The sequence below is a fragment of the Schistocerca piceifrons genome, chromosome 1, assembly GCF_021461385.2.
Source record: "Schistocerca piceifrons isolate TAMUIC-IGC-003096 chromosome 1, iqSchPice1.1, whole genome shotgun sequence".
Taxonomy (NCBI): domain Eukaryota; kingdom Metazoa; phylum Arthropoda; class Insecta; order Orthoptera; family Acrididae; genus Schistocerca; species Schistocerca piceifrons.
The window spans coordinates 307,219,221-307,231,322 of record NC_060138.1 but is presented as its reverse complement, the minus strand read 5'-3'; the positions used below and the strand labels follow the sequence as shown (position 1 = coordinate 307,231,322).

The window sequence follows — 12,102 nt, the reverse complement described above, 5'->3', positions numbered from 1 at the left end:
CAGGAATTTTCTCTGCCTCGTGATGACTGGGTGTTGTGTGATGTCCTTAGGTTAGTTAGGTTTAAGTAGTTCTAAGTTCTAGGGAACTGATGACCATAGATGTTAAGTCCCATAGTGCTCAGAGCCAAATCGGACTTTATTTTCCGAATAGCCCTCGTACATATAATACACTAACGTTCAGAAAAAACAGAACACCTTGAACGATTAGAGATAGGACGTTCGTATTTACGGGAGATGTACATTAGTATGTCCTACAAAAATGATTACCATTTCAGTCACCATGGTTCAGCACGTATCCTGTTGCCTAGTAGGCACACTGTCTTCCTTGGGTCCTGATAACTTGGCGCGACCGCTACGGTCGCAGGTTCGAATCTTGCCTCAAGCATGGATGTGTGTGATGTCCTTAGGTTAGTTAGGTTGAAGTAGTTCTAAGTTGTAGGGGACTGATGACCTCAGATGTTAAGTCCCGTAGTGCTCAGAGCCATTTGAACCATTTTGAACCTGATAACATGTTCCATGCGTGATGGAAGCTGTGCATATGAGGCGCGAATGACGTCCTGTAATTTATTCACCCAGAATGAATTCACCTGATTCCCAAGTTCATCTGTGTTGGTTGGCATTAGGTCACCCGTCGTGTCACCATATCCCACATATTTTCGATTGGCGACAAGTCTGGTGATATGGTAGACCAGGGAAAAAGGCTCACATCCTGTGGCACCAAGAAGTCACGTTTTCGTGCAGCAGCAGCAGCAGCAGCATGTGTTCATGCATTGTCTTGCTGAAAAATGGCATCTAGGGTGTTGTATGGACTTACGGCTACGGATCGCAGAACGTGATTCACGTAGGCTACACTGGTCACAGTGCCCTTGACACGCACCAACTTTGTGGTAGTATCCAATAGCACCCCAAACCATAAGGCCTTGAATTGAAGCAGTATGTCTTGTTCGAATGCAGTAATTGTGATGCCGTTCGCCATCTCTGCTGAGAATGAAAACGCGGCTATCATTTTCAAACAATCAGAACACGTATTCATCCAAATATATTATCTGATGCTATTCCGTTCCCAGTGACGTCGTTCCATACACCGTTTACGTCTAGCATGTTTCTGCACGTTCGTCAAAGGTAGGTAAAGAAGTGGACGATTTTCACGTAACCCCTGTCGTAATAAACGGCCACTAACAGTTACCCCTTACAGTGTACAGATCTGTCTTGCATTGCCATTCGGATGAGGTGTCGATATTGTTGGTGTGTGTGTGTGTGTGTGTGTGTGTGTGTGTGTGTGTCTGTGGGTGGTGTGACATGTCAATTTCGTCGTGTTCTACAGCCTTCCGTGAACTATTCGGCACACATCGGTCGCAATTCGAAACACTTCATCTCATACGAACGGCAAATTCCGGTATGGATGCATCACATTGTCTCATGCCATGGGCCCCATTTCAAACTCACTCATTTGACTAATCTGCAGCGACAACGAAGGCCGCAGACATATTTTACCGGTAAGTGGTGTTGCGCTGCGTTATCGATGTTGACCTTGAACCCGCCTGCCGAAGTAGTTCAAAGACTAATCATTTCTGCAGGACATACTAATGTACGTTTCCTGTGAATATGAGCGTGCTACCTCTAGTCGTTCAAGGTGTTCTGTTTTTTTCTGAACAAGAGTGTACTTAGGAAAATATAGAGGTTTGAAAAAGAATGAATCATTAATAGTAGCCCTATGTGTCGGATGGGTACAACGGGTTTAGAAATCTCTATCGCGAGGTCATGGCATGATGGTTCTCTTGGCATTCTCAGGCCCTTCATCTCGTTAGTAGGATGGGCTTACCGCTCATTAGGATGGACGGAGATTACAGGAGTTTCTTCAAGCTCTGTCGCGGACGTGTAATTGAAATTAAGCGGACAAGCGGCGGCGCTGCCGCGGGCAGACGGCACCTGACGGCGGCAGCACCTTGCCGTGACAGGCGTGCCAACCTCCCGGCCGGCGCCGCGGGGCACCAGCTGCGTGCTCCCACGAGCCGCGCTAGACAGATGTCGGCCGCCGGGCCCGGCCGGTCAGCTTATTACTAAGTTTAATTAAGGGAATCGCCCCCTCCGCCGCTGCAGGCCGCCTGCATCTAGCGAGATCACAAGTACAAACACGGGGCAAATAGGAACAACAAACAGGGCTGCCGCGTCACCGCCAGGCCGGGCCGCGCTGTGCCGGCTGTGCTGGCCAGCGCCACCTGGTCCCCCGTCCGTCACAGCGGAGCGCAGACCCGCGCACCGTCCGAGCGTCGCAGCTGACGGGCCGAGAGGGGTAAACAACCCGTGCTTCACAGCTGCGGCCGCCACCGTCGCTGACTACTGTTGCTGGGCCGCACCTGCGGTCGAGTACTCGACCGGCAACGACTTCATTGCTGTCTGGGAGCCTTCCTGCTGTTCAGTGTTTGTTCCGTCTGCGTGAAAGGGCAATGCCCCTTTCAGGAATTTGTCGGGGCGCAAAGTGAAGCAGCGGAGGCGGCGTAACCTAGAGAAGGAACAGACATCCGGGCCTTGTTGCTTTATTGGCGAAACTAATTCACACGCAGCAGGACAGAAAGTAACTTGTCTCCTGCACCAATGATCTGGACTTCTTTGCCAGCTTGCACGAGAGGTTTATATTCTGCACTTCTGTTGATAATAGCCCTGCCTTGCAAAGGATGTGGGAATTCCTTCCTTAGTCAATTATAGAATGTAAGAGGAAAGGAAAAGACTTTTGATGGAATAAAACCCTTTAAAGTTTCGAACATCTATGGGGTATATATAGGGTGGTCCATTGATCGTGACCGGGACAAATATATCACGAAATAAGCGTCGAACGCATCTTGTCTAGCTTGAAGGGGAAAACTAGATGGCGCTATGGTTGGCCCGCTAAATGGCGCTGCCATAGATCAAACGGATATCAACTGCGTTTTTTTAAGTAGGAATCCTCATTTTTATTACATATTCGTCTAGTACGTAAAGAAATATGAATGTTTTAGTTGGACCACTTTTTTCGCTTTGTGATAGATGGCGCTCTAATAGTCACAAACACATGGCTCACAATTTTAGACGAACAGTTGGTAACAGGTAGGTTTCTTAAATTAAAATGCAGAACGTAGGTACGTCTGAACATTTTATTTCGGTTGTTCCAATGTGATATATGTACCTTTGTTTCAGGTGCCATGTCGCGGACTGCGTGGCCCTTCCAGTCGGAGGTTCGAGTCCTCCCTCGGGCTTGGGTGTGTATGTTGTTCTTAGCATAAATTAGTTTAAGTAGTGTGAGCAGTTTGGTCCCTTAGAAATTCACACACATTTGAACAATTCTTTTGCTCGACCGAAGGCAATTGAAGCCGGCCGGAGTGGCCGTGCTGTTCTAGGCGCTACAGTCTGGAGCCGAGCGACCGCTACGGTCCCAGGTTCAAATCCTGCCTCGGGCATGGATGTGTGTGATGTCCTTAGGTTAGTTAGGTTTAATTAGTTCTAAGTTCTAGGCGACTGATGACCTCAGAAGTTAAGTCGCATAGTGCTCAGAGCCATTTTTTGAAGGCATTTGAAGTAGAACGATTTATACGTGAAGAAATTAAAATTGAACCTCAAGACATGATTGTCATCCACTTCTCTGTCACAAGCGATGTGGTCTACGTCAAACTGATCAACAACACGGTGTGTGACAAGATCGTACGCGGCTATAAAGATGGACATTCAGACGCCCGTGTCGGAATGGTAGCTGTTTATCATGTGGGACTCGGATTGAGAACTGTAAGAGTATATGAGCTACCATTTGAGGCCCCAGCTGAGATCGTGGTTAAAGCGCAACATCCCTATGGTCTGGTACATAGTCACATAGCAGAAAAATGTACAACATTTACCACGTATCCGGTAGGTTACTTAATGGTGTGCGACAAATACGGATCGAGCTATCAAAACATGTTCCGTCTTATCTCACAACTGGAGGCTGCAAAGCGATTAATCGTTGACGATGGTCAGCCGAAAACTTGCTCAGGTTGTGGTCAGGAAGGCCACGTTCACTCAGAGTGACTCCAACGAAGAATTGCACAGATACCGACAGGTGAATCTGTAGCACGACCTGTGGCGACGTCTCCCCCTCTCACATATGCAAATGTGTTCCGGAAGGACGCCCCACCGAACAATGACAGCGCCCAACAGTTGGACAGGCCAGTCGAAAAGCCGATGACGATGGATGACGATACGAGCATGGTGACGGCGGCGACGCCCCAGCCGAGCAGCACCGACCGATACCACCAGTACAGAGATCGGATGAGCAAATGGTCATCGACAGTCGAATAGTGCTAACGGCTGCCTTCGTGTCCGACTGCAGTGGTTACAGAGACACTCACCCACATTCCGAAGAAACGACCGAGAACAACGGCCACCTTACAGAGGGTCCCGAGACTCCTCATCCAGAACAACACCGTCTCGACAGCAGCATACGTGAAGAGCGACCTCAAAAATCAACCGCACGGCAACAAGCAGTCCACTGCCGCTGCCAGCTATTAGAAGAAGGGCCACAGAGAGACGGGGCTGGCGAGCCCCGGCCGACGGAAAACTTGTCCCGAGGAGACGGGGCTCATGACTGTGAAGGGGACTCACCGACAGTCACAATAGACGACAAGGCGGGGGCGGCGCCCCTCTATAGCTCAACTTTTAACCAACGACGGTAGGCAATACGGGCTCACGTAACGAGCCAGTACAAGAGCAGGAGGCGTAACCTCCCATGGCCGATATACATGCGACGGAACGAAGGCAAGGATAACAGCTTGCTTGTATCAAATGGTTCAAGGGACTTAAAATCTGAGGTCATCAGTCCTCTAGAACTTAGAACTACTTAAACCTAACTAACCTAAGAACATCACACACATCCATGCCCGAGGCAGGATTCGAACCTGCGACCGTAGCGTTCGCGCGGTTCCAGACTGAAGCACCTAGAATTGCTCGGCCACAGCGGTCGCCTTTGCTTCTATCAAACTTAATAATATACGGTCGCAGATTAAGATGTCTTTACTCAAAGACATGCTACAAGCAGCGGACGTCGACATCGTCCTCCTACAAGAAGTATACATCCGGGTACGTATCCTACATACCCCACGCCTCCGAAACTGGCAGCGGCATAGCAATACTTCCTAAAGAAGGTATTACGGCAGAGGATGTACTGTACCTACCGTCCGCACGGGGATTATCAATGACAGTACTTGATGTACGACTCAACAACATCTATGCACCCTCCGGTACAGACAGGAGGCGAGAGCGTTCCCGCTTGTTCGCAGACGAAATTGCCCCACTCTTCCAAGGTCGACACGACCGAGTAATCTTAGGCGGCGATTTTAATTGTGTACTTGCACCGAAAGACCAATTTCCTCGCTATACCCCGTTCCCAGACCTACAAATGTTGGTGCAGACTATGCCTCTGGTTGACATCTGGAAGCTTCCATCCTTGATACACCCAAACAACGAGTTAATCCGCTAGCCGTCTCGACTGTCACACGCAATCTTAAAGCTGACATCTTGGAAGCAGAGCTGTGGCCTACAGTCTATACCGACCATACAGCATGAATGCGTGCAGTCTCCCTCCGGCGGCAGCAAGTGTGGCGTAGCCACAGTCCTTGGGAAATGAACGTTGCCCACCTGCGGGACCCAGCTTGTCGAAGTGTCATGTTTGGAGATCTCGCGAACGACGCCTTCGGTTGTATTCCACGACTCTAATTTGGTGGATGGGTTGCACAAAACCGGCGCTGCGCCGTGCAATGAATACATATGGTCTTGAGCAGGTAGTGCGACGATGTCAGACGATGGACTTCTGTTTCACGGTGCTACGGGAATACGCCGAACAAATGCCTTCTCGGGACTGGCAAGAGATGGTACAACGAGCAAAGGACAAAATTATGTCCATCGAAGGCACGGTGGTCAGGGCGCGGACACTAGATCGGGTCGCAGGAGAACGCCCATCGATGTATCATACCATCAACGAAAACAAAAGACGACGAAGAGCCCTAGTAATGCCGTGGGCACGGCTGATGGCAGACACCTAACATCGCAACAAGAAATAGGCAATGCCTTTGTAGAACATTACAGCCAACTTCACACCGCGGCGGATACCGATATGACGGCCATTAACGAAGTTAGACATAAGATTTCGGCATCATTGATCCAGAGGCAGAAGCACAACTGATGGAGGAGATTACAGAGGAGCAAGTGATGGAGACCGTTGGTAGGTGAGCGGTGAGCAAATCGTCGTGACCAGATGTCATCCCTCTAGAATTCTACAGGACCTTTAGCTATGTGATCACACCACGATGGACTACTGTCTGCCACGAATTAATGTCTCCTGGCGTGCCCTTACCGCCGGCTTTTGTGGAGGGTTCAAATGGCTCTGAGCACTATGGGACTTAACATCTATGTCATCAGTCCCCTAGAACTTAGAACTACTTAAACCTAACTAACCTAAGGACATCAAACAACACCCAGCCATCACGAGGCAGAGAAAATCCCTGACCCCGCCGGGAATCGAACCCGGGAACCCGGGCGTGGGAAGCGAGAACGCTACCGCACGACCACGAGATGCGGGCTTTTGTGGAGGGGCTGATAATCCTGATACAGAAACCCTCGAGTGGTACGCGGATACGGGACTACCGACCATTCACGCTCCTGTTCTGCGACTTTAAAATATTCACCAGATTATTAGCAGCACGCGTCCGAAGAGTATTGCGCCAAGTACTGTCACTCAATCAAACTTCGCTCGGCGGAGTTAACAACATCCAGACGGCGCTTGTCGAATATCGCGATTTGATCGCCCTAGGAAAGATGTGCCGTCTCCGTGCAGCACTAGCGTCAATAGATTTTGATCAAGCCTTTGATAGAGCAAGCCATAACTATCTTACAGAAGTCCTGATACACATGCCATTTCCATGACCATTTATCGCTGTTGTGACACGGCTACTCAGCAATGCCTTCTCCAAAGTGCTCGTCAATGGACGTACGACAAAATCTCTAGCAGTAGCGAAATCGGCCAGACAAGGATGTCCCTTATCAACGACGTTATATGCACTGGCTCTCGACCCGTTATTTTGCGGCCTATGACACCGCTTGACAGGACTGACAATTCGAGGATACTCCTTTACATGCAAGTCATATTCGGATGACCTGGTGCTGATAGTACGGAATGAAAACGATATGAGTGTGGCTATAGATTGATTACGCAAATATGGAACGGCCACTGGCAGCCGTATAAATAAGAACAAATCTGTAGCGATGAATATTCGTGTTGGACTAACGAAGAATGTGTAGTACTCTTACGGCTCATGGGTACCTTGAAATGCCTAGGTATTGTTTTTACCAACGACATACGTCGCACAGCAGCGTACAACTATAGGAGACTACTACAGTCAGCCCGGACAAGCGTTAGAGGGAAAGTCACACCGGCATTAGACATGATCCAGCGGGTCACGTATGTTAACACCTATCTGACATCACGAATTCCCAATTTTGTTCAGGTACTCCCAATGCCGGTGACGATAGCACGACGAATACTGGCGGCATTTGGTTCCTTTGTGAGTGCAGGTCTACTGTTTAAAGTAAGATACGACGTCCTTACCCTCCCTCTTAGTGGGGGTGACTTGCTCTAGTGCATGTTCGTGATCGAGCTGTCGCACTATATATTAGCATATTGTTAAAACTGTGGAGACGGGATCGCACTTGTCTGACAGGAATCTTAATAGAAGAACTAGCACCAGTTTCTCGAATGGCACCAGTGGCGGTCCAGCACATTTCCCAGTCACACCAGTATACAGGGTGTTACAAAAAGGTACGGCCAAACTTTCAGGAAACATTCCTCACACACAAAGAAAGAAAAGATGTTATATGGACATGTGTCCGGAAACGCTTAACTTCCATGTTGGAGCTCATTTTAGTTTCATCAGTATGTACTGTACTTCCTCGATTCATCGTCAGTTGGCCCAATTGAAGGAAGGTAATGTTGACTTCGGTGCTTGTGTTGACATGCGACTCATTGCTCTACAGTACTAGCATCAAGCACATCAGTACGTAGCATCAACAGGTTAGTGTTCATCACGAACGTGGTTTTGCAGTCAGTGCAATGTTTACAAATGCGGAGTTGGCAGATGCCCATTTGATGTATGGATTATCACGGGGCAATAGCCGTGGCGCGGTACGTTTGTATCGAGACAGATTTCCAGAACGAAGGTGTCCCGACAGGAAGACGTTCGAAGCAATTGATCGGCGTCTTAGGGAGCACGGAACATTCCAGGCTATGACTCGCGACTGGGGAATACCTAGAACGACGAGGACACCTGCAATGGACGAGGCAATTCTTCGTGCAGTTGACGATAACCCTAATGTCAGCGTCAGAGAAGTTGCAAGGTAACGTTGACCACGTCACTCTATGGAGAGTGCTACGGGAGAACCAGTTGTTTCCGTACCATGTACAGCGTGTGCAGGCACTATCAGCAGCTGATTGGCCTCCACGGGTACACTTCTGCGAATGGTTCATCCAACAATGTGTCAATCCTCATTTCAGTGCACGTTCTGTTGCTGCGTGTTTCCATTCCATGACTAATGTGATCTGAAGAGAAGTAATAAAATGAGCTCTAACATGGAAAGTAAGCGTTTCCGGACACATGTGCACATAACATATTTTCTTTCTTTGTGTGTGATGAACGTTTCCTGAAAGTTTGGCCGTACCTTTTTGTAACACCCTGTATATGCACTTTTTTTTACAGAGTACAGTTACGTTCAGACGGCTCTGCCGGAAACCAGACCTGCAACGGCGCGTGACATACTAACGACCGGACGACAGTCCTATTGAGAGGAAGCATCCAAATATCAATTGACAGGTAGTATGGCGATCGATAAACCATGTTTCCTTAGACACAGAGATACTTAACTTGGTACCTAACAGTTAATGGTAAAAATATTACTCGATCCAGACTCCATGCGATTCATATGACAGATTCACAATTGTGCCCTCAGTGCTAAACTCTGGACAACTGTGAACACCGCCTCATATACGACCCCTCGGCAGAAACGTGGCATCTGGCGACACAAATGATGGTTTTCTTTCTTCGAATGGGACAACACAACGTTGAACCAGAGATTATATTCTTCCCGGACGGGAGGTACTACCCACGTAATGAATGCCGTAACATGGCTTCGAGGCCAGACGGTGTTCTATTTGTTCAGAGATGGCCCAAAGAATGTAATGGACTTCTGGACCTTTTTACAGCAACGAGATCCAAAGATCGTGAACAGTTCGAAATACCGACAGTATTTCTCTAACTTCCTATGGAGAGCGTTTCAATATCCCCCTCATAGCAACGTCCAGGTTAGGAGAAGTGAAATAATCGATGCGAAGAAAGAATGAACGGAAGATAAGAATCGGTGGATACATTACACTTACGAGAAGACGTACCCGGATGACACAACGGAGGAGGGGGAGGGGGGCGGATTGAACGTGTTTCTTTATTTATATAATGCGAGAATAATGTTCAGCTTACCAGCTTTCAAGCAATACAGAAATATTATTTGTGGTATGACAATGCAGTGGTTGTTACCAAAATTTAACTTTACTTAAATGTTATGTGTGAACCAGGATTTGCTTTAATTTGTGAAAGATATTCATTGAAATTTGAACCATAGTTGAAGTATTTCCTTTTAATGTCATTTTATTCTGTTTTTCATTTCTGACTTATAATTAGCTTTCTAAGGCTTACTACTAGCACAATGTTAATTTTACGTTAGTCTGTTTTATAGTTATCAAATGGCTCAGATGGCTCTAAGCACTATGGGACTTAACATCTTACGTTATCAGTCCCGTAGACTTAGACCTACGTAAAGGTGACTAACCTAAGGACATCACACACATCCATGCCCGAGGTAGGATTCTAACCTTCGACCGTAGCAGCCGCGTGGTTCCGTACTGAAGCGGCCACAGCGGCCGGTTTATAGTTATCCTTTCAGCTTATATATGTATATATATAAAGAAATTGTTATTCCCTTTCTGTAATACCAACAAAAACGTAGTTTTTTGTTTTCTATAGTTCCTGTTTAAACGTAAAAAAAGGCGATAGAGCATTTGCCTGCAAACAAACAAACAAAAAATTTAAAAAAAGCGGTTAGGTTACCGCTCGCGTGAAGAGGGAAATTCTAATTCGAGTCCCGGTCCACCACAAATTTTCATCTGTCGCCATAGAGTTATTTAAATGGCCATTGCCGCAAAAGTCGAAAATTTCTTTTGTCAAGTATGAATATAATATTGCGGATTGACCCAGTGGTGTCTATTATTTCGGACAAGCATATGCATACCAAATAGCTTTAACGATTAAAAAATAAATACAAAAATAAAAAATAAAATAAATAAAAACGATGGTAGAGCACTTGTTCGCGAAAAGCAAAGGTCCTGAGTTCGAGTGTCAGTCCGGCACACAGTTTTAATCTGTCAGGAAGTTTCATATCAGCGCACGCTCTGCTGCAGAGTGAAAATTTCATTCTTCATGCTGGATAGTGTTACAAAAAACACTTTTCGTGTGAGTATTTTTAACGCTATTGACACACTTCTACCAACTTACGTTTGTAATGAGCAACTCCTGAACAGGAGAAACAGCCAGTCGAAAATATGTGTTCTCCTTTGTCTGAGTAGCTAATACTAGTTTCTCCAAAAAGTGAAAACTGTCTGGACACATTCTCGAGCTTCCAGCATGCAGGAGTAGCTGTGGGTCAGCAACTTCCGTTAATCAGTACAACGAAAAACCAGTACAAAGTTGCAAATTTTATTATTTTTATTCACTCGATAAATAGTTTCGTTCCGAGACCCATTTTCAGATCATCCTACAGAAAATCAAATTCACACTCACGTATATTACAGGCATTACCAAATTTTTTAAGCGTATGCCAAAAATACACAACATATCGTTCCAAAAATTACATAACAAGTTAAAAATGATATTTCCGAAGATGGAAAACCATGTCAAAAATGTGCAACGAACAGTTGCCGTGTATACAGATGACTGGCAGTCTACTCCTTCCACTGTCGTAAGGAAAACTCGGGAAGCGGGCGCCCTATCAGGTTATAGGAAACCTTATTCGCACTTTCGATTCACTCTGTACAATTCGTGGAATTTTTTGTGTTGAGAAACCTCGCGACAAACCACAGCTGAATTATTTATGATATTTATAACATTGTACTGGTGCACCCTGTACACCTTTTTCTTCCTCAGTGTTTTGAGCCTTAAATAATGGGAAGACACAATAACGAACTCTTCAGAAGGGCTCACAGTTGCAACTGAAACCGAAAGAGAAACGTGACTCCTGCTGTCTTGTTGCCTGGCGAGTCGCATCGCGTAGCGCGTCGCATATCGTACTATTCCAGTGGGAACGCGAGTCTCATATCAAAAGGCGTCACGTATCGCAACCTCTATAGCAGCTTTTAGTATCGCATATCATATCGTTCCAGTGCGAACGGGGCCTTGCCCTAGTCAAGTGTCTATCATGTTTCTGTTAAGTCACGTGGTCGACGGTTGACGTTCCCCTCCATGCTGCTGCAAGTCTGTTTGGTGAGAGCGCTACATGCTTTTGGTGCAAGCAACACACTGCGAATTTAATCCGCTGCGTTCGTGTAAAAAGAACTTCTTTCTTCAGTGTCACGATCAGAGCAGTAGATCTTTTAGTTTTACTACGCATTCTGATGTAAAACGAAACTAGGTTCTTTGTGGATCTACATCTACATCTACATTGATAGTCTGCAAATCACATTTAGGTGCCTGGCAGAGGGTTCATAGAACCACCTTCACAATTCTCTATTATTCCAACCTGTTATAGCGCGCGGAAAGAATGAACACCTATAGAATTCCGTACGAGCTCTGATTTCCCTTATTTTATTGTGGTGATCGTTCCTCCCTATGTAGGTCGGTGTCAAAAAAATAATTTCGCATTCGGAGGAGAAAGTTGGTGATCGTAATTTCGTGAGAAGATTCCGTCGCAACGAAGAACGCCTTTCTTTTAATCCCAAATCCTGTATCATTTCTGTGACACTCTCTCCCATATTTCGCAATAATACAAAACGTGCTGCCTTTCTTT

At 46.6% G+C, this 12,102-nt stretch overlaps 1 protein-coding gene across 1 annotated transcript in view; it reads right to left on the bottom strand.

Annotated features, from left to right (window-relative positions):
• Window positions 1–2,070: 2,070 nt before the first annotated feature.
• Window positions 2,071–12,102, bottom strand: part of LOC124714185 (zinc finger protein 316-like) — a 134,668-nt gene continuing 124,636 nt past the window's right edge. Inside the window, exon 8 of the mRNA XM_047243005.1 lies at window positions 2,071–2,276. Within this exon, the coding sequence (XP_047098961.1) occupies window positions 2,071–2,276 (206 nt within the window). The remainder of the gene's footprint in view (window positions 2,277–12,102) is intronic.